The 24,218-nt window shown below is 33.6% G+C and overlaps 2 protein-coding genes across 32 annotated transcripts in view; one reads left to right on the top strand and one right to left on the bottom strand.

Moving 5' to 3' along the window:
* Positions 1–3,050, bottom strand: part of eps8l2 (EPS8 signaling adaptor L2) — a 137,139-nt gene extending 134,089 nt beyond the window's left edge. For 5 of the 14 annotated variants that reach the window (XM_087311504.1, XM_087311503.1, XM_087311505.1 and 2 more), the window contains exons 1-2: positions 3,019–3,050; positions 2,643–2,724 (exon numbers count right to left, since the gene is read on the bottom strand). The gene's annotated coding sequence lies outside the window, so the exon portion shown is untranslated. Of the gene's footprint in view, positions 1–2,642; positions 2,725–2,813 lie in introns of all 14 variants that reach the window. The other 9 variants (XM_087311507.1, XM_087311506.1, XM_087311508.1 and 6 more) reach the window with 3 other exon arrangements.
* Positions 3,051–11,595: 8,545 nt separating this feature from the next.
* myrf (myelin regulatory factor) overlaps positions 11,596–24,218 on the top strand; it is an 81,475-nt gene continuing 68,852 nt past the window's right edge. For all 18 annotated transcript variants that reach the window (XR_015525931.1, XR_015525930.1, XR_015525928.1 and 15 more), the window contains exon 1: positions 11,596–12,051. Coding sequence is in view for 7 of the 18 variants with exons in the window: in XM_087311405.1 (XP_087167531.1) it covers positions 12,003–12,051 (49 nt within the window). In the remaining 11 variants the exon portion in view is untranslated. The remainder of the gene's footprint in view (positions 12,052–24,218) is intronic.

Raw genomic sequence — 24,218 nt, 5'->3', positions numbered from 1 at the left:
AAATTTCTAGTGAACTTGCCTTTATAGTTTGCATCTAAGCCATCACCTGTGTGCTTCTGATTTCTAAATTGAATAATACTAACTGAATAGTGTTTGGATAACACCTAATCTTTCGGCAGAAAATCAACCCTAAATATTTGAACAAATTAGATTCCACATTTAAAGTTGATGGGGCGGCACAATGGCTCAATGGTTAGCACTGTCGCCTCACAGCAAGTTTGCATGTTCTCCCTGTGTTGGCGTGGGTTTCCTCCGGGTGCTCCGGTTTCCTCCAGAGTCCAAACACCTGCGCTTTAGGTGAATTGGATAAACTAAATTGCCTGTAGTCTATGAGTGGTGTGTGATTGAGTGTGTGTTTGGGTGTTTTCCAGTACTGGGTTGTGGCTGGAAGAGCATTCGCTGTGTAAAACATATGCTTGAATAGTTGGCAGTTCATTCCGTTGTGGAAAAATGAATGAATGACTGAATTTGAAGTTGATATCTGAAAAAATGAGTCAGATTTAGATTGGCTGCAGTACCAAACATGACCACATTCAGTTTCCATTAGTGACCATACAAGAGCGCCCCCGATATTTTGAGGAATATGAACCGTATTTTTTCATACTTTTGATAATATTTGTAGAGTAGAAATAAAACTCCAAACTAGTATAAGATGTATTCGTTTTAAATATAGCCTCTAAAAACATTTTTTTTAAGTTATATGTGGATTGCTGTAGCAAAGTAATTCTTTAATGCAGTGTTTCTCAGTGGGTCGCGGAGTGTGAGGTAAAAAAAAAAAAAACAACAAAAGTGAAAATTTGTACTTATTTTGCTTATACCGGACTTTTATTTTGAAATGTGTGCGTGACAACCCTACCGTTTGACATGTGATATTTCATTTAATTGTTGCAGCAAATTTGTCGAATCGCAAGTACGACCCCGAATATGTAAAGTATGGAGATATATATATATATATATATATATATATATATATATATATATATATATATATATATATATATATTGACGACAAAAAAGGCTTAAAGCCTCAGTGTCATGTGTAGTGAGGTGCTCACATAAGAGAGGATGAAACCTTCAAAATTAAAATAACATTTAGAAACCAGAAAACATGTTTTATTAACAGTTTATTATTAACAGCATTTCTCTTTTTTACTTTGTAATATTTCTATAATTTGATACATTTTGTTAAAAGACAGCAATAAAATACACTTTCACTACTTGTTTACGTTCACAAACAAATACAAATTAATTATAATTCCTAAAATTGTATTATAGTTTCTAAAAATTTGGGTCACGGCTTGATGACCATGTAAACATTTTGGGTCCCATGGCTAAACCAGTTGATAACACCTGCTTTAATGCATAATTTTATGCTAAAACAATGTTTCGGTTTATTCTCTAAACTTAACTCTTCGTGACATTTATTCCATGTTTAAAATAAAAAAACGTTTTAATTTAGTGAAACAAAAGTGCCATGTTTACAGACATTCATTCATTCATTCATTTAATTTTTATTGGCTTAGTACCTTATTTATCAGGGGTTGCCACAGCGGAATGAACCACCAACTATTCCAGCATGTTTTACACAATGGGTGCCCTCGCAGCTGCAACCCAGTAATAGGAAACACCCATACACACTCACATACTACAGCCAATTTATTCAATCATTCATTTAGTCATTTTCTTTTCGGTTTAGTCCCTTTATTAATCATGGGTGACCACAGCGGAATGAACCGCCAACTTATCCAGCATATGTTTTACACAGTGGATGCTCTTCCGGCTGCAACCCATCTCTGGGTTCACTCTTTCACACACATACACAAGGGACAATTTAGCTAACCCAATTTACCTATAGCGCATGTTTTGGATTATTGTTTTAATGGAACTGTATTTATATTAGGATGTATTTTAGGATTAGGATGTTTATTGTGCGTGTTATAAGTCGTTTTGTGGGTGTCTATGTACAGCAGAATTTTTTTTTTCTAAAAACAAATTTCTCCTATGGGAGACAATAAAATTGACCTTGACAAATTAAGTAAAGAAAATGTAATTCCAACCTGAAAAATAAAAATAGGATAGAGAGATGAGATGTACTGTATTGGGGATCATTCAATCATATTTTTTGCAAGTTAAGTGTCTGCTCATATAGTTTAAATATATTTAAATAAATAATAAATTCATTCATTCATTCGTTTTCTTTTCGGCTTAGTCACTTTATTAGTCAGGGGTCGCCACAGAGAAATGAACCGCCAAATTATCCAGCATATGTTTTTACGCAGCGGATGCATTTCCGCTGCATTTGTGTAAAGCATACGCTGGATAAGTTGGTGGTTCATTTCGCTGTGGCCATCCCTGATGCATAAAGGGACTAAGCCGACAAGAAAATTAATTAATTTATTTATTATTATTACTACTACTGCATACTATTATTTAGTAATAACTAACTATTACAGACTTTGACGAGTTTAAAAGCCTGTGATGTTTGAAATAATTCATATTGTATCTGAAAATGTACTTTATGTTGAGCAACACAAAATTTTACAAAATGTGTGACCCTAAAAATGCCCAACTTCCAGTTGAGTTATGAAACTATGTGCTCATAAAAAACAACAGTAAATCATTCCTTTTTCCAAAAAGCTTACCTATATGCCTCGTCCTTCTCATCACTGTTTACTCTTGTTTTTCGGTGTGTTTTCACAAAGGATACAACATTGGCGTTTCTCCCTAAAGCAAAAACACAATTTCATTTGACATTCGAAACAAAACAGCCTAAGAAATTAATTGTTCACTTTATTTAGACAAAGCGACAACACCTTAATGCACTTTCATTGAGTCTCATAGTGTGTCAGGTGTCCAAACAGCACAAGAACCACAACAATCAACTAACGCAGTTGGTGTTATTTTAAAAGCGTTGAATAAATAGTAGGCAAAAATACACATGATTTTTAGTATAGCATGAAGAAAATTGCGTTTATCATTAGCAATAAAATAAGTATCTATGTAAACGACGCTGTTTACCTGCCTGTTTGATCGCTCTTCTTCTCCGGTTTGGCCGGAGTTCGGTCTCTAGCGCTTTCTAGTGGACGGGAGTGACGTCAACGGAAGATATCTCGCAACGGAGCGTCAAGTAGAATTTATAAGGTTTCTAAAAGTTGAATACAGGATAAAAATACGCGAATAATATATTATAATATATTATAAAAGCTATGAATAAGTGCTTCACTGCTTGATCATTGATGGGACTTTGTTTTATTTATTTGTTTTGGTGATTTGTTCAGCAACAGTAAAGGTTAAACTTTAGTAAATGTTCTAATATATTCTCTGATATATAAATGAAGTGTTCAGATGCCAAAACCTCTAAATGCCATCTGAAATGTTCTGCTACAATGCTAATTTATCTCAACCACCTACCTACAGTATGTTTACGTTCAGTTATTTACCTTGAAAGACAATAAATAAAACATATTTGTCATTATAAATGTAAAATTACTGAGCCTTCACACAAGAGTTGGAGAATATATAAATACATATAGGCGGTTCATTCCGCTGTGGCAACCCCAGATTGATAAAGGGACTAAGCTGAAAAGAAAATGAATGAATGAATATATATATATATATATATATATATATATATATATATATATATATATATATATATATATATATATATATATATATATATATTTGCTAAAGTAGATGGACTAAAACTACACAACCAAACAAACAATATACCTATGTAAAACTAAACAGATATAAGTTAACTGATTTCATAACTTGACAACAAAATATTGCTTTATATTACAATATTTGTTATATTCTATAAAGATCTGAGAACTTTACTATCATATTTAATTTAAAAGTGTTTGGAACATTTTGCAACCAATCTTTTATTCTAATAATAATAATTATTTATTCTTATTTTAATCTTATATATATATATATATATATATATATATATATATATATATATATATATATATATATATATATATATATATATATATATAGTTGAAGTTAGAATTATTAGCCACCTTTGATTTTTTTCTTTTATTAAAATTTCCCAAACGATGTTTAACAAAGCAAGACCATTTCCTACGCCATCATAAATTGTTAAAAAATCACCCATCAAAGAAGGCTTCCAATTAATGCAAACAATTATTATTCATGAATCCAATATCCATGTGCAAGAAAACATACAATGACAAAAGTAAAGTCATCTTTAACTACAAGTAGCCCAACTTTGATCTGAATCTTGGACCTTATTCTTGAAAGAAAAAAAAATACCAATAAAAGATATAAAGCACAAAATGCAGCCCATATTAAAGTAAATTTTAACACTAATTAGGCTATTTCTGTTATCCATGAACTTTCAAAATGCACCTTAAAAAAAAAAAAAAAAAACATTTTTTTTCATTTAAAACTATAACTCCTCAACCCCTTCTTGGACACTTTGACCTGAAATGTGCTTTTTTTCAAATCCAGCACCCTTCAGGAAAACTGACTGGCTCACTACCTTATAGAACTTTTTGATGTCTACATACTGTGTAACATTACATTTTATATCCCCAACAGCTGAACCCACATGTATGGCAATTCATATATTTACCAGCAAAGTGTGTAAATTCTGAGACAATGTTGTTTGTATGTTGTGTTCTGTTTAAAAAACCTTAAAGTAAAAGTATTAAAAAAACAAATAACAAAAAAAAACTTTAACTCCTTTATTTTGTAATGATATATGATGTAATAAATTTGTGTTTATGAATTAGTATTTTTCATATTTCATCCTATATATTTTATATATATATATATATATATATATATATATATATATATATATATATATATATATATATATATATATATATATATATATATATATATATATATATATATATACTTTTTTTTTTTTGGTACCTTTGAAAGTGTGGTTATGATGACCATCCGACAAGTTAATCCAGCTACAAATAGTGCTTAAAATGTAATATTTAAAACTCACAATTAAATAGAGCATATATATATATATATATATATATATATATATATATATATATATATATATATATATATATATATATATATATATATATATATATATATATACGGACAAGTTTTTATTATTATTATTATTATTATTATTATTATTATTAATTATATATTTTTACTAATTGAAATATTTTTTTTTTCAATTAGACCTAAATGTCATCAGTGGCTAATTTACCAAATAAAACCAAAAAACCTCATCTTTGATTTGATTTATTTGATTTGATTTGATTTTTCAGAGTCTCTTTTAATGTTTTCCGTATCACTGTTTATTCACTGTATGTGATCATGTGACTGCCTTTAAAGTTTTTAAAATGACTATTTTCACATTTTACAAAAACTATTTGTACATTTTATATTCAAATTGCATTAAAACATTGTATTGAATGTGTATAATCAATTACAAGCAACTATTCATGTTTGTATATATACTTCACATATTTTAATGGATTTCTTAGTGTGTGTTCCTTTTACTTAAGATGTTGTGGAGAACAAATGTCACCTCAAGCATAGTATTACCAGTCATTTTTACCTAACATGTCTATGTAAAAATTTCAATTTCCTTCGGCTCAGTACATTTATTAATCAGGGGTCGCCACAGAGAAATGAACCGCCAACTTATCCAGCATATGATTTACACAGCGGATGCCCTTCAAGACAAAACCCAGTACTGAGAAACATCCATACACACTCATTCAAATATACACTACTCCAATTTCGGTTATTCAATTCACCTATAACACATGTGTTTGGACTGTGGGGAAAACCGGAGCACCTGGAGGAAACCCACGCCAACACGGGGAGAACATGCAAACTCCACACAAATGCCAACTGACCCAGCCAACAGCAGCCTTCTTGCTGTGTGACACCACTAATCGAGCCACCATGGCACCCCTCAATGTAATCATAATATAATATTTTTTCTACTGAATATTTATTGTACATTGAACTTATTTTATTTGTAAAATCCACAGAAGCTTTCCAAGGCCAGGCCTAAATCTCTACAAGCCGCAGTCATCATTCGCTTTATAGATTACTTTTACTGAATGACATGGTCTCAATGACTCCTGGCCAACAATAGCAGTATACAACCCCTATAAGACATGCTGTAACTTCACACACACACACACACATACACTATGGACAGGGTCACATGTGTGCGTCCACACAGCTACGCTCACATTTAGACGAAGTGCATTAACACAGCCAGATGTTTCTTTGTCTCCGCAGCCTAAAGCTCTCTCTTTCTGGCCTGCGTCCTCACGAAACAATCCACGCAGTGTGTCGTGGGAAGAACGCGCGTGTTGTTCAGGTCAAACAGAGGAAAAAGGAGAGCGAGAGAAAGATGCTCCAGCTGTGAGTAAAAACAACAAAACTGCATTTGATTGGGAGGGGGCCGAGACGGACACAGGGGCATTGTTTGTAAAGAGGTCGCGGATAAAGAGAGCAGAGAAACAGATCACTCAGCTCATGCAGTGAGAAATGATGGCGTTACACCTCATTCATTCACAATCCCTCAAACCAATCGCGAGACAGACATACACTGAAAAAAAAAAAAAATTTATTTGTGTCGACTTTAAACAAATTAAATTTTGTAATTTTCAACTTGATTTGTTTTAAATTCAGCACAAATAAATTGTTTACAACCACTTAACTTAAAACATTTTAGTAAATCCAAGGAATCATTTAATTATTTTATTTTTTTCAGCGTACAGTTGAGGTTAAAATTATTATTTTTTATTTCGGCTAATAGAAAAGCAGTTTTAATTTTTTTAAAGCCATTTCAAGGTCAAAATTATTTGTTTTCTTTTTAAATTATAGATGATGTTTAACAGAGCAGGGAAATTTTCACAGTATTTCCTATATTTTTTTCTTCTGGAGAAAGTCTTATTCGTTTTATTTTGGCTAGAAGAAAAGCTGTTTTTAATTTTTTAAAGCCATTTTAAGGTCAAAATTATTTGTTTTTTAGATGATGTTTAACAGAGCAGGGATATTTTCACAGTATTTCCTATAATATTTTTTCTTCTGGGGAAAGTCTTATTTTTTATTTTGGCTAGAAGAAAAGCCTTTTTTAATTTTTTTTAAAGCCATTTTAAGGTCAAAATTATTTGTTTCCTTTTTAAATTATAGATGACGTTTAACAGAGTATAAACTTTTCATAGTATTTCCTATAATATTTTTCTTCTGGAGAAAGTCTCATTCGTTTTATTTTGGCTAGAAGAAAAGTCGGTTTTAATTTTTTAAAAGCCATTTTAAGGTCAAAATTATTTGTTTTTTAGATGATGTTTAACAGAGCAGGGAATTTTTTTACAGTATTTCCTATAATATTTTTCTTCTGGGAAAAGTCTTATTTTTTATTTTGGCTAGAATAAAAGCCTTTTTTAATTTTTTAAAGCCATTTTAAGGTCAAAATTATTTGTTTCCTTTTTAAATTATAGTTGATGTTTAACAGAGCAGGGACATTTTCACAGTATTTCCTATAATATTTGTTCTTCTGGAGAAAGTCTTATTTGTTTTATTTCAGCTTGAATAAAAGCAGTTTTCAATTTTTTAAAAGCCATTTTAAGATCAATATTATTAGCCTCTTTAAGCTATTTATTTTTCAGTTGTCTTCAGAACAAACCACTGTTATGCAATGGTTTGCCTGATTACTCTAATTAACCTAGTAAATGTCACTTTAATTCTAGTATCTTAAAAAATATCCGGTAGGCAGTGTTGGGTAAATTAAAAAAGTAATAAATTACTGAAATTACAACTGGAAAATTGTAATCTGATTACATTGTTAATTACTTTGTGTAAAAAGTAATCAGATTACTCATTAATTTACTTTAAAGTTACTTTTGAAACAAATAAAATATACCTATAAAAATACAAAAGAAATAAGCTGCAGCTCTTTCAGTAATTTAATATTCACTGAAAAAAATTACAATGGGTTGATCACAGCAGCTTGACATATTCAAAAGACTCAAAGAATTCACCCAAATCCTAAAATTCTCTCATCATTCCACTTGTTCCAAACCTTTTTGTCTTTTTTAACACAAAAGAAGACATTTAGAAGAAAACTGGATCCCTTTAACCATTGACATCCATATGCAAAACCACTGCAGTGTTTGGGTGTTCTGTCCCAGCTAGCAAAGTTCATGTGGCTCAAGCCCGGCCCACCAGACACTTACATCCGGCCCACATACCGCATGGAATGATGGCACTTGGTCCTGTTTGCCAGATCTAGACCACAATTAAGCCATAGCAATATCACATATCAGCCAGAATTTAACCAAATGAATCAGAACTGACCCCATTCTGGGCCACAGTTGGCTTTCATTCTGGCCCACACCAGACACTTACATCTGGACCACATACTGAAGGAATGATGGCTTTAGGGCGGTCTGCTCCTGTTTGTCAGATCTGGGCCACAAATAAGCCAAAGCAATATCACATATCAGTCAGAATTCAACCAAATGAACCAGAACTGACCCTATTCTGGGCCACAGTTTGCTTTTATTTTGGCCCAGATCTGGCCTATTAATTCTAATAATGGATTAAACATTATGAATTATATTATTTCATCACAGGTTGTGCTGCACAAACAAACTTTGCAAGCAAACTTCTTAAAAGTTACAGCAGCCAAAAGAAAATGTATATTAAGAGGTTCAGGGCTATGAGCCCAACTAGCAAACACTTTTCTCCATGATGGTGACTTTAGTCTATATGGTCCATATAGGTTTTAAGATAACTGGGCCACATTTGCCTTATCTCCTCTGGGCTGCCTTAGGCTCACAGCCACATTAGCCAGAGCTAACTGTGCCAAATATTCGCCAAAATTAGCCCACATTTTTTTTAGGATAACTGAAAGATAAAAGAAGTCAGTTATTAGAAATGAGCTGTTAAAATTATTATGTTTAGGAATGTGTTGCAAAAATCTTTCCATTATACAGAAATTGGGAAAAGAAAAAATTCAGAAGGGCAAATAATTTTGACTCTAACTGTATGTAAACTGCCAACACAATCTCACGGCAATTCGTAACTTTTTCATTTAGTGGCTAATTCGTATGAATTTGTACAATCTAATTCGTACAATTTAGTACGATTTGCTCATCCCCCAATGACGGTTGGGGTTAGGGGTGGGGTCAGGTGCCACGCCTTCTTTTTAAAATCGTACCATTTCGTACGACTGAACTCGTACGAATTCGTACGAATTAGCCACTAAACTGGCAAAACGTAAAATACTTACGTTTTCTCGTGAGATCAGGCTGAAACTACATAAAAAACAAAAAAAAAAATGAAAGAATTAATAGTCATTCACCTTAATATCACCATCATTATAATGTTCAAAATTGTAATATTAGTATTAGGAAAGTTACTTTTGAAAGTAATGCATTACAATATTGAGTTACTTCCTAAAAAATTAACTATGCATTACTTAGTTTCTTTTTAAGTAAAGTACATTACATTGATACTTTTTCCTACTTATTCATTCATTCATTTTCTTGTTAGCTTAGTACCTTATTAATCCGGGGTATTTATTAATCCACAGCGGAATGAACCGCCAGCAACTTATTCAGCAAGCTTTTTACGCAGCGGATGCCCTTCCAGCCGCAACCCATCTCTGGGAAACTTCCACACACACACTCACACACAACGGACAAATTAGCCTACCCAATTCACCTGTACCGCATGTCTTTTGACTGTGGGGGAAACCGGAGCACCCGGAGGAAACCCACGCGAACGCAGGGAGAACATGCAAACTCCACACAGAAACACCAACTGAGCCGAGGTTCGAACCAGCAACTCAGCGACCTTCTTGCTGTGAGGCGACAGCACTACCTACTGTGCCACTGCCTCGCCCTTTATTCCTACTTAGCTGAGGCTTTTTTTTTAATAGAGGAGCTCTAGAATTACCAATGCGCTGTATAAAAAAACAAAAAATTATAATTTAGGATAATGTTATCTTCTGAAAACTTCCCGACCAAAATACATATAATTATAATTAATATTGTATGTAAAAAAAACATATTATTTAATCAACTAAAACCTATTCAAGTTTTTCATATGATGTGAAATTAATTTTTAATTTCCAGTATATGAGAATCACCATTAAGGGGTGGAAAAATTACAATAAACATCTGTTTATGCAATGCAGAAATGATTATTTGGGAGGAAATGGCTTGATTAAAACAATGCAAAACTATAATGTTTCAATAGAAATTAAGTTTATTTTTTTAAAACCACAAACAATAAGCACTCAGGGGGTTACTCAAATAATTGGTCGGTGAACTTTGGGTAAGGGATTCATCAAAACAACAACAGAAATCAGTCCAAGGCACTTGAAAAATGTGGAAAATTTAAAAAGCCTTTATTCACATGGCTAAATCTTAAAAAACCTACGCGTTTCAGCAGGAAACTGCCTTCATCAGGGTAAAACAAGTCAGGTGCGGCTGGAGTATCTTTTGATTACTACGGTCACACGACTCATCTAAACATCTCAACAACACTCAAATACTCAAACAAACAAGGTCAACTATTATCATTAGTTCAGCATAGATAGAAGAGGGCACACAACATTGTGTTACCCTGATGAAGGCAGTTCCCTGCTGAAACGCGTAGTTTTTTTTAAAGATTTAGCCATGTGAATAAAGGCTTTTTAAATTTTCCACATTTTTCGACTGATTTCTGTTGTTGAGTTTATTTTTAATTTTACATGTAATTTATTTCTTTCAGTTTGATCTTGGAGTTAAATGTAATGTTGTTTTACTCATAAATTTGACTAAATTAATGAGAAAATTGGTCATTTATAGTATGTAAATGCAATATAGTACAAGTATTTTAAAACTATATTAATACAGCCTTTAATCAGTTACAGTATTTGTTTAAATAGCTAGTTAATTACCCGAATAATTACAAAATAGTGGGCTAACACAATGAAAATACCTGTGAAATTCTAAAATACAAAATGTGAAATAGTATTATTTAAATAAAATATTCTTGATTGTTTTCATTTTATACATCTTTATTTTATTTACATTTTGTTTTAAGTACAATGGTAATATCATGGCAATTTATCATATCCCATGCATGGTACTAAATGCTTATCATACACTTTGTAAAATACAAATAACATAGTTGCCTACTCTTTGGGTACAATATATACTGAATTTAAGTTACCATGGTATTAAAAAGTACACTATTTAGCAAAATTGCAAAACTGAATCCGACATTTGATGATGTTACATGACATATGATGCTGTTATTTATTCATAACTAAGCTATATGTTCCTTTAAATATGTGCGTCTTTGTGTTTGTTTACAGTTTTGTCATTAGCCAAAACAAAAGCGGAGGCATATTTTTAATCAGAAACCCTAAATGTGTGAGTATTTTCTTTATAGCTTTCCGTAAAAGTCGCTGTCATCATACGTAATATATCATCAGGACAAGTTGGAGCGGAATATATCCTGTTTAAACAATGTTTTTTTTCTTACATTTGTCTTCTCTCTCGCACTCACAACTGGAGCGCGCGCACGGCGCAAGTTGGGCGAGAGCGCGCACAGACGGACGTTAAGCGCGCGTTTGATTGAAAGAGGCACAAGCACAGCTCCAGCTCACAGGATCATCAAAAACGCCCTCCAACTACATTCATCCAACTATTATTGACATAAATCCGCAGATATGTACTGCGAAGACAATTAAACGAAATCCTCGATGAAAAAGAAGCTGGAATATGCCTCCACCTGACATCCAAAGGTAAAAAATCTCCTCGGAAACCTCAGGAATTGTGATTTACGCTAACTAAGACTGATATTTTAACTAATCCGGAGGATATACTTATATTAAAATCGTTCTGGGGAACTCGGTGGCTGTTTCTTATATGAAGATAAGTGTTGGTGAAGCAGGGATGATGACAGTTTGAAGCGGACGCGACTCCCGCCGCTCATTTTCATGGAGTTTATAAGCGGGAGCCGCTAGAATGGAAACCGTGATTGATGAAACGGAGGCCTTACAGAGATTCTTCGAAGGTAAGACAGCTCATTGATCACTTGATGTGACGCTTCCAAAATAGTTGTAAAGATTACTTAAGAAGTTGCCTGTCAGTTCACTAGGTTATCCCTAACACAGCGACGAATCAGGTGGTAATTCTGTGGTACTCTGTGTTTACCATATAACATTAGTCAAGTTTCTTTCAAATAATCCAGAATCCTGAAGTAAATCCTCAACCCCAAGTTTCAACCAGACAAAAATTTGTTTTAAAGATTACTAAAAGTGGCCTGTCAGATCACCAGCCACGAATCAGGTGGTAATATGGTACTCTGTATTTACCATAGCCAAGTTCCTTTCAAATAATCCAGAATCCTGAAGTAAATCCCTAACTCTAAATTTCAACCTAAAAGTAGTCTTAAAGATTACTAAAAGTTACCTGTCAGTTCACTATAGTTCATTCCTAACTCATTGACGAATAAGGTGGTATTACAGTGGTACTCTGTATTTACCATATAGTTAAGTTTCTTTCAAATAATCCAGATAAAGTAAATCCCTAACTCTTAATTTCAACGAGACTAAAAATAGTTTTAAAGATTACTAAAAGTTGCCAGTCAGTTCCCTGGTTTGTTCCTAATACATAGATGAATAAGGTGGTATTACTATGGTACTCTGTATTTACCATATAGTCAAGTTTTCTTTTAAATAATCCAGAATAAAGTAGGGTTGCGGCTGGATGGGCATCCTCTGCGTAAAAACGTGCTGGATAAGTTGGCGGTTCATTCCACTGTGGCGACCCCGAATTAAAAAAAAGGACTAAGCCGAAAAGAAAATGAATAAATGACTGAAGTTCCTTTAAAAAAATTCAGAATCCTGAAGTAAATTCCTAACTCTAAATTTCAACCAGACTAAAGATTACTAAAAGTTGCCTGTCAGTTCACTATAGTTCATTCCTAACACAGCGGCGAATAAGGTGGTATTACTATAGTACTCTGTATTTACCATATAGTTAAGTTTCTTTCAAATAATCCAGATAAAGTAAATCCCTAACTCTAAATTTCAGCCAGACTAAAAATAGTTTGAAAGATTACTAAAAGTTGCCTGTCAGTTCCCTGGTTTATTCCAAACACATAGATGAATAAGGTGGTATTACTATGGTACTCTATATTTACCATATAGTCAAGTTTTCTTTTAAATATTCCAGAATAAAGTAAGGTTGTGGCTGGAAGGGCATCCGCTGCGTAAAAACGTGCTGGATAAGTTGGCGGTTCATTCTGCTGTGGCGACCCCGGATCACTAAAGGGACTAAGCCGAAAAGAAAATGAATGAATGAATGAATGAATAAAATCCCTACACTGTCAAAAAAAATCTTGCTGCCTTAATTTTTTTTTTGTTGAATCAAATTATTTTTTCAGTCAGTTCAATTTACACCAAACATATTGTGTATGATGAAAACTTATTAAAATATCATGCTTTTTATGACTTTTTGTTATACAGTGTGTTTGAGTTTCTTCTGTTGATCACAAAAGAAGATATTTTGAAGAATGTTGGCAAGCAGCAGCCATTGACTTCATAGATGTCAATGGCTGCTGCTTTCCAGCATTCTTCAAATGAACTTTCCTATAGTCATCTCAACTTACATTAATCTAGCTGAATAAACATTAATTTTGTATATCTTAAAAAATTAGCTGACACCTGATTAACTTATTAAAATAAGTTAAAGCGACATAAAAATATTTGTTGTCTTGACTTTTGGCCATTACATTTGTTTACAGTGTAGTTTCAAACACATTTTAATCTATTACACTCAAAAAAAGATCTTTTGTTCAAACTACTTATTTAAAATGAGTTGAAACAACACAATTCTTATTTTTTTTGGGAAGGACAACTTAATTGTTTTATGATCAATTTACTTAAATTTGTAAATATGATTAGGTTGACTTAAGCGATTTGTGTTGGGACAACATGAAGGAATTGTGTGGGACCCAGCAGTTTAACAGTGTACATTTGAAGAGTCAGACCCAGCTGGAATAAACCAAAAATTAAAAGGATAGTTCATCCAAAAATTAAAATTCAGTCATCATCATCATGTGTTAATTTTTTTTAGTTCAATTAACTTGACTTTTCTAGTCATTTCAATTCACAATTCAAACTAAACATATTGCATATTATGAAAATTAACTTATTAAAATATCATAAAAACGCTTGTTGTTATGACTTTTCGTTAGTGTGTTTGAGTTTCGCCTGTTGATCACAAAATAAGTTATTTTGAAGAATGTTGGAAAGCAGCAGTCACTTACTTCATACTATACTAGATGTCAATGGCTGCTGCTTTCCAGCATTCTTCAAATTAACTTTTCTAGTCATCTCAACTTACATTAATCAAGCTGAATAAACATATTAAGTTAAACTTTGTATAGCTTAAAAGTTATTTGACATCTGATTAACTAACTAAAATTATTACTTATTATAAAAAACTGATTAACTTTTACAATATGATAAACATCCTTGTCATGACTTTTTGTAACAGTTTGTTTGAGTTTTTTTCTGTTAATCACAAAAGAAAATAATTTGAAGAATGTTGGAAAGCAGCCACTGGCTTCATACAATAGATGTCAAAGGCTGCTGCTTTCCAGCATTCTTCAAATGAATTTTTCTAGTCATCTCAACTTACATTAATTAAGCTGAATAAACATATTAGATTTCTATAGCTTAAAAATTAGTTGACGCCTGAAAAATAACTTATTAAAATAAGACAAAGCAACATAAAAATATTTGTCTTGACATTTTGCCGTTACATTTGTTTACAGTGTAGTTTCAAACACATTTTAATTTATTACACTCAAAAAATGATCTCTTGTTCAAACTGCTTAATTAATATGAGTTGAAACAACACAATTCTTATATTCTGGGGAGGACAACTTAATTGCTTTATGTTCAATTTACTTAAATTTGTAAATATGATTAGGTTGACTTAATCGATTTGTGTTGGGACAACATGAAGGAATTGTGTGGGACCCAGCATTTTAACAGTGTACATTTTAAGAGTCAGACCCAGCACGAATAAACCAAAAATTAAAGGGATAGTTCATCCAAAAATTTAAATTCAGTCATCATCATCATGCATTAATTTTTTTAGTTGAATCAACTTAACCTAGTCATTTCAATTTACATCAATGAAACTGACTAAAATATTACTTAAAATTAACTTTTGTTATTTTATATTATTATTATTTTTCAAAGTGTATTAAGTTATTATTTTTTTATAATATAATAATATATATTTTTTTGCTAAACTAATAATAAAAATAAAAATTGTTGTTCAAAAAAATATATTAGATGAAAACGGATTAACTTATTAAAATATCATAGAAACACTTGTTGTCATGACTTTGTCATTTGTTTTTTTTACAGTGTGTTTCTTCTGTTTAACACAAAATAAGATATTTTAAAGAATGTTTGCAGGCAGCAGCTATTGACTTCATACTATGTCAATAACTGCTGCTTTCCACCATTCTTCAAAGTATCTTCCTTTGTGTTCAACAGAAGTCAGAAATCTATAAAGCTTTAGCACCACTTGAGGGTGACTAAATGGTAAATATTCTCTTTTGGGTGAACTGTCCCTTCATTAAATCGATGTTATGTCAATTCAGAAAACAAATCATGATGACAGTTACCCTTGAATGTTTTTGCACAATAACATAGCTGCAGTTAAAAGTGAATGTCAATAAATAATCCATTTAAAGAGCTGGCAAACATCTGGTTTCAACCATCATTGGCATGTGATTTAGCAGGATTAAATGTGTCATGCCGGATTTTTGGGGTTGGATTAATTTGGAGACACAAAAAGCCACCGGTGAGGGGAAGGGCAGAAAGGTGGAGAGAACTGGAGAGAGAGAGAGAGGGAGATGATGTACGGATGCAGGGAGCGAAGGATGGATTCCAGAGGTGGAGGAGGAGGAGGAGGAGGGGTTTGAGGAGAAACACTGAAGGACAGAGGAATGTGATAAATGGTGTGTTTGTAATGGTTAAGGCAGAGACAACCAGAATTGTGGAATTAAAGTGAGTGGTGTTGGGCAAGAAACAAGAAAAATAAAATGTAAACAAAAAGGACTGGTGCCATTGGTCAATATCAGTGGAAAGAAAATAGGGAATTATGTTTTTCAAATATAAAATTAAGCTTATTTGATTTAGTTATTAAGATTTTTTGTTGCCATTTTTATACATTTATAATATTTTAATATTAGGGCTGGGCAATTTGGCCTAAAATCTAAATCTTAATTAATTGAACATTTTTACTCAATTACGATTAAAGAACGATTATTTTAACAGGTTTGGTACAGTAAATATGGTCACATTTTTAAATAAGGGTACATTACTTGAATACAAAATAATTGAAAGAAATACACACTATATCTACTATCTCTGATTATATATTGAACATCAACATTGAACAACTGAAATTCAAACATATGCATGAATTTAAAACATATTCATAAAACTAACAGTCACGTCTTCTTATAAAAAGTGACAATAAATAATTTGCACTTTTGAAAACAAAATAAACTATTTTCAGAGTTTTTCATATTCAAAGTAGAAAACAAGCAGTATTTCTTCAGTTTAAAATAACTCTTGTATATATCATGTAAACAATATTTTAAACAGTGCATTTCTTGCATCTTTTGTAAACCAATATTTCAACTTTAATGTAATGGAAAATGTCTCAAGGCATCACTGGCGCAGCTTCCAATCATCGTCAATGTATTGCAAAGTAACAGAGCAGAGTTCCGTGACTCCACAAGCAGTAGGGAAAGTGATTGGAAAAAAATCGACCCGATTTTTGTCTGTCTGTTATCACCCGTAAAATGTAAGAAAAAGTAAAAATAAAAACAGTGTGAAGCAATTGAGTGCGAATCATTACCTTCTTTTGAAAAAAATCGACCTGGAAAATTCTGATTGAAATTGACAATCACAACATTCAATCGATTACTTTTCGATTAACTAACAGAATGCTAGAATTGTAATATTTTTATTATAAAATATAAACGCATCATTGTTTTTACTCATTATACAAGAATATGTTTTAATTTCTGTGTACAAAAAACATTTTACTTTTAATTTTTTAAGCACAATTTACATCACTATAATGAAAGAAATTATTTAAATTGTGAAATATAAACAATGGCAGAATTAGCATTTTATTTTTATGCTGTTCAAAATTTTTTTTATAAAATACAGTAATTTTAATTGTATTTTTTAACCTTTTGATTTACAGAAAAATCACCATTGAAAATTATAATAAGTACATAAATAATTAAATAATTTATGAGTTATTAAAATACTATTATGTTTAGAAATAAAAAAATCTTGAACAGAAATTGGGAAAAGAAAATATACGGGGAGGGGCTAATAATTCTGACTACAACAGTATGTAAATTCATGAAAAACTAGACATGTAAAAATGAAAGAATTAATAGTCATGTGCCATGATATCATCATTATAATGTTATAATATTATCGTCAGGAAAGTTACTTTTGAAAGGAATGCATTACAATATTGAGTTACTTATTAAAAAGTTAACTAATTGCTTTACTTAATTGCTTTTTAAGGTAAGTAATGCGAAACTTGAAAGAAATTATTTAAATTGTGATATATATAAATAATGCCAGTATTTGCATTTTATTTAATGCTGATCAGAATATAAAAAAATTATACACTGTTTATTATTGTATTTTTTAACCTTTTAATTTACAAAAGAATCACCAAAGTATTACAATTTTAAAATTATGATAATTACAAAAAACATTGAACAATTTTTATGCAAAAATTAAAAAAAAACAAAAAAAACATTGACATTAATATGTAATATGTATGTACAATACATACTATTTTAAATGTAACATTTACAAACATCATGGTGTTATTGCTTAAATAGTAGTCACTCCCTGGGACATTTATATCGAAGTTGATTTTTAGCTTTACCATATTGGTGTTTCGTAGCATTTAGTTTTTATGCGGTGGGTTGTTAGGCCAACGCTCAACCTGGACGACCAGGACATACACACATGCAATACGGACAATTTAGCTTACACAATTCACCCTCAGCACATGTCTTTGGGCTGTGGGGGAAACCAGAGCACCCGGAGGAAACCCATGCGAACGCATTGAGAACATGCAAACTCCACACAGAAATGCCAACTGACCCAGCTGGGGCCACCGTGTCGCCCAATATAGTAGTACAGTATAGTAATAATATAAAATAGAAAAAACGACATGTTTATTGGTATTTTTGCGTAGATATTTTATACAATATTTATGATTAAAACAATATAATAGCGATTAAGTGTGTTTTATAAAAACATAGTAGATGCCTTACAGCAAGGAAGTGTCAGTAATGAAACATTGGTGTGAAATGATCTTGAATCGATTCATCTTTTGAAAGTTTTCTTGAAGTCGCATCATAACAAAGTGTAGATTTACTGCCTTCTGTGTCGTTTTCTTATTGTCATCTTTCTTTTCTTCCTAAACCCTCTGCTATTTTTTTGTCCTCAGAGTGGCCATATTCGTTTCTCTGTCATTCTTGACAGATAAAAGCCATGGTTGTTTATGCTGAGTCCTAAGTCAAGCTATTTATTTTAAAGGGATTTTCCAGCCTTGATTTGTGGCTCATCAGCAGACCTGAGTGTGTGTTCTCAGAGCAGGTGTAATGCTTTGTATACATGACAGCGTTTTACTGTAAACACTGTTGACTTCATTGGGCTCTGGAGTTCATGGCCGTCAAACACTACTCTTTAACGAGAATTTCTCATGTTTACATTCTTCATTCGGGGAGTGAGGCAGACACTGTGCCTCTGGTCCTGGTCGAAACCGTACAGACGCTACCATGGAGAACTTCTGACTGACTGAGACCTTCCTTTTTTTTTTTTTACACAGTGAAATGCTAGAAATGTTCTCATATGATAATTTGTCTTAGTTTGTGATGCGAATTAAGGTAAATTTGTTTAATAGAATTGTAGTGTAGTTAATTTAAAAGGATTTGAAAATAAAATAAGTAGGGATTGAATCAAATGCAATCATATTAGTTTCATTATTGTACAGATAAATGTAGGATGAGAATCGATTTTGTCCATAGGCATTTGATTGCATAGTTATGGATTGCTATTGGTGGTTCTCATGTGAGTGACAGGTTGACTCCGCCTCTCACTCTAGTAAGCGTAAAGCTGCGGTCACACTAGAGTTTGTGCAAAATTCTGTCGTGAGGCGCTGTGAAAAGGGGCGGGAATAAACAAGATGATTAGACATGTAAAAAGTGAGCGATTGCTCCATGTTTTAAATTTCTGTCCAGAGATGTCATGTTTTGACCCTCGATTGGTCTCATGCAATAAAGTGATGCGGTTTCGCAGTTCAGAGTTCACCAAGCTTGAACTTTGCACCAAAGGAACCTGCGAAACTTGACACATGACCCTGTGTTTCAGGTCTGATGCATTTGCGTGCGTATGAACGGAAGTCTATGGGGAGACAAGTCCAGTGTGACCGCAGCTTTAGTCAGAAAAAAGTAGAGATGTTGTTGAAGAGAGGAGGAAGAGGGGAATATGAGTGTGCAATATGCACATAATGTTAGCTGATATTTGTGTTTTTGACAACAATAATTAATCTTTTGTTCACTGTGTGTGTTTTTTTTTTTTGCTAAATATAAATATTAACATTTTGTGCTAATATAATATCATATACATACAAAAATAAGTAACACAGTTCTGCTTTTTCACAACTAAGAACCCATGAACATTAAAAAACTATATATAGTAGTTATTAAATAACACAGTAAATGTAAAAAAAAATTTTAAATAAACAAACAAACAAACAATAAAAGTAACAAATAATAATAATAATAATAAATGAATTCCAAATAGTGTTGTTAGAGAGTTTGGAGTGGCTGATATGTTAAAACTTTTTCAAAAGTATATAATATTTTAGACCAAAACTGTCAATCTTGGGGTGGTTTCACACCTGCCTTATTCAGTTCAGTTGAATCGCACTAGAGTTTGGTTTCCCTGTTGGTGTGGTTTGTTTTGGCTGGTGTGAATGTAGCAATCGTACTCTAGTGCGCACCAAAAGCGGACCAAAAACGCGTACCGAGACTTGCTTGAAGAGGTGGTCTCGGTACGCCTTCAAACGAACCCTGAAGCGGTTCGCTTTTAGTGAGAACATGATCCAAACTAAAACAGACCCAACCGCAAAAAGTACTGGGCCTTTTTCGGACTAATCCAGCTGCCGTAGGCCAATGTATATAGCTACAAACTATATAGTATACTATGAGCAGGGATACATTCAGCCAGCGCAGTTGTAGCTCCATAGTCAAAAGCGGCATTTTGTGTCTGCCGGTTTGTTCCATTGGCATTTTCCCACACGTAAATTCTGACCAATCGTAAAGCAGTTTAGGAAATACGTTTAAAAACATCTGACCAATAAGTGTTGGGGATTTTGTCACATGACTACATTTTGGTTCTTTTTAACTGGTTAACTGGTTGGACTTACAGATGTGAAAGCACCCATGGACAAGACCAAAACATGTGTTTGTGTGATTTGCTGGAGTTTGTTGACACCTATTACAAGTATTCTTGACTGTGTTTTGAGTGGCATGGTAGCTCAGTGGTTAGCACTGTCACCTCACGAAGAAGAGAAGGACGATGGTTTGAGTTCCAGCTTGACAGGTTGGCATTTCTGTGTGGAGTTTGCATGTTCTCCCCATTTGCGTGGGTTTCCTTCGGGTGCTATGGTTCCCCCCACAGTCCAAAGACATGTGGTATAAGTAGGTAAAACAAATTGGCCGCAGTGTGTAAATGAGTGTGTATGGTTGTTTCCTAGTTCTGCCAGTAGGTGGCAACATCTTCTCTTTCCATTATACCTGCCAACACTCCCGTTTTTTCCAGGAGTCTCCCGTATTTCAGACCCATCTCCCGCCCAATTTTCCGTATTGTTCTGTCTCCCGGAAAACTCCCGGAAGGCCCCACCCCCTCGCTTCTCTGCTTTTTGGTCCAATCCGGCTAGTTTTTTGGTTCAGTCCCCATGCGCTCCAAACCCAACATGCAACCATAATTCATACCCGCTCCCCGCTCTTCAGTTTGTGCGCACCTTCCCTACCGCGCTTCACTTCGTGCGCACCCCTATCATCCCCCCCCCTGCCCTTCACTTAGCGCAACCAGCCAATCTGACTGCCATTTCTTTACATTTCATCTCTTTGTTGCAGCAAAATGACCCAACATCTCTCTTCCATGTATGGTCTGTAACGCAACTGTATTCTGCTTCCAAACTTGCTTGTACAAACTGACATTAATCTTTAATAAAGGTGTCAAAACAGACGGAATCCAAAACATCTGCTTTATAATGTTGCCCACCCTGTTGACTATAGAGTCACTTGACTAAAATGCATCATCACTTTTGAAAACCTCCATTTTCACAGTCCACACTGCAACACGAAAATAACGTTTTCTAATTTATCCACTTTGGACAGCGTTTTCAAAAAGATTCATTTTTGTTTACTTTGTTTGAGGCCGAAACGAAGAGATGTGAGGGTGTTTTTAAATAAAAACATAATAGTGTGGACATGACCTTAGAAACGTGCTTTGTGATTGGCTGCAGCTGAAATGACACCTTCTATATAAAGATGTCAAGAGAATCAAGAAAATGATTTGATGACTCAAATAATTCATTCAAAAACAAGTTCATTCGAAAACATGATTCTATTGACTTATTCCTTCTGTATGACGGTACATGTGTGATTGAATTGATGGCTTGCTTCAGTTTTTAATTGTGCTCCACATCCATGATTCTCAGTGAATGCTCTGTGTGTTTGTGCTCTGTTTGTTTGTGTTGGGTGGGGGGGGGGTCTGGGTGGGTGATCTTAAATGAACATCTATTGTGGAGTACAGAAAGACAAAGCACAAAAGACGAGGCAGACTGAGCTGTTTGTCTGATTTGACCCTCAGCTGGCCTGTCAGAGGAAAATTTTATTGCTCCGAAAGTTGTTTCACTCAAATATATACTTTGTCTTGGATGCTTTTTTTTTTCTCACAGCTTCTAGAAAAATTGTATCAGTTGTGAAATTTTAAGCTTATATATTGATTATGATCATGCGTCTATATCAGGGGTGGCCAACCCTATTCCTGGAGAGCCACCTTCCTGCAGATTTCAGTTGCAACCCATATCAAACACACCTGCCTGTAATTATCACATGGTGTTCAGGTCCTAATTAATTGGTTCAGGTGTGTTTGATATGGGTAGTAAGTGAAATCTGCAGGAAGGTGGCTCTCCAGGAACAGGGTTGGCCACCCCTGGTCTATTTTGTTGTTTATACGAAGTTGGTAATTGACATTCGATATTCAGCATTTACATAACTTTGTACTATATATATATATATATATATATACACACACACACACACACACACACACACACACACACACACACACACACACACACACACACACACACACACACACAACAGTTCTGTCTGGTTCTTGAATGTGATTGGCTGATAGCCGTGTGATATTTCACCAGTAATGTCACACAAAGGCCTCTTCACCCTTCACCTCTGTGTATTACTTCACCCACATACAGCCAGCAACAGAGAGACACTACAGTTTGACAAATATTACTGTTGTTAGACAACAAAATGTACTTTTGAGGCTTGTTCAGTTGAGAATGTAGTTGTTTAGATTGCAACTGTGCAGTTTATTTGTAAGAATAGTGCCTATTTTAAAATATTTACAATTTCTGAGAGCTCGTCGGCGGCCAAAAACAGTTGACGTTGTCTATCCACAAGATGGCGCCAGAACCGCATAATAAGCCCTTGCTCAGTGGGTTCTCTTGAGCATGAATAAAAAGCTGAAATACAGAAGACTTGTGTTTTAAGAATAAGAAGAAGCTGCGAATAAGAAACTGGATTCAGCCTTGTCCCTCCTTATCGCAAACACAACAACGGTCTGGTGAGAAATCTCTGTAGACGGAAGGCATTTCATGTCATGTTCAGTCTTATAATCTTAAAATGTGAGCAAAATTTGCTGTTTTGTCATCACCTTAAGGGGGTCACACACCAGAAGCGCCACTTCACATTACGCTATAGAGAATAATTCAAACACTAGCTCTAAAGTGACGTTGGTGAATTAGTAGCAAGTTCTGCTTTTCTGACATCAGCTGCAGATGTTTATGAATGGCGGAAGAAAGTAGTTCCTACAAAAGGGTTTTAGGCTCTCTGTGTTTGATTTTCTTTTTTATGTACAAGATTGTGACGTCAAACTGTTGTATAAACGCAATATCACACTTGTAGCAGTGTGCTATGGCTGTATATCAGCACTGGTGACATCTTGCATTTTTTAAATGTTTCACGTACCGATGACAACTTTGTTAAATTAACAACTAAAATTGCTGTGTTTTAGATGGCAACATCACAGAGTAAATAAATTAAATAAAATAAACGTAAATGTTCTTTTCCTGCAGTCACTGATCCACAAAGCTAAGTCCATCCTTAAGGGATTCACACACCTGATGCGCCATGCAAATGACTTTGGAAGTAACGCACACTGTACGCGCACATTTACATGATATTTAAAATGAAATTATTCAGATAATGCTTTGTGGTGTAGCAGAAATATGAACAGTGTTCTGGGTCGTAGTTGCTGACTGCAGACAGTTGCTGACTTGCGGCACTGGTGTGCATACCCTGATGTACACCTATGTTTAAAATCTAAAATGAATGGCATTTCATGGCTTAGCACATCCAGTGTGTGATGCCCTTTACGATGGTCTTGCTGCAGACAGTTACAAACCTTTTTTGTTGGAACTCAAACTACTAGCGATCGAAGATTTATGTTAATTTGGCAAGCTAAATGCATTCTGTACTGTACAGGACTCATAAAGTAGAATGATTGACACTGAGCCATTTAGGGCGCAGAACACAATGTGCTGTTAAAAAAAAAAAGCATGTCAAATTGCACAAAAAAAAAAAAAAATCTGGGAAACTGTGAGGCCGCAAAGGGTGAGCCACCTTAAAGTGTTTGACCATTGTAATTAAAATTAATTAATTTATTAAATTTAAATAATGAATGAATTAAAATTAAATTAAATAATAAAGCATGTGCACGTTTGCTGCTGTAGCTCACTATTATGGTTTAGATTGTCTCACATGTGCCTGTTTTCTTTTCTGGTAAT

This window comes from Danio rerio, chromosome 25, assembly GCF_052040795.2.
Source record: "Danio rerio strain M-AB ecotype USA chromosome 25, GRCz13ab, whole genome shotgun sequence".
In the NCBI taxonomy this organism is placed as follows: domain Eukaryota; kingdom Metazoa; phylum Chordata; class Actinopteri; order Cypriniformes; family Danionidae; genus Danio; species Danio rerio.
The sequence above is the reverse complement of the archived record's forward strand: the minus strand, read 5'-3'. Positions and strand labels throughout refer to the sequence as shown.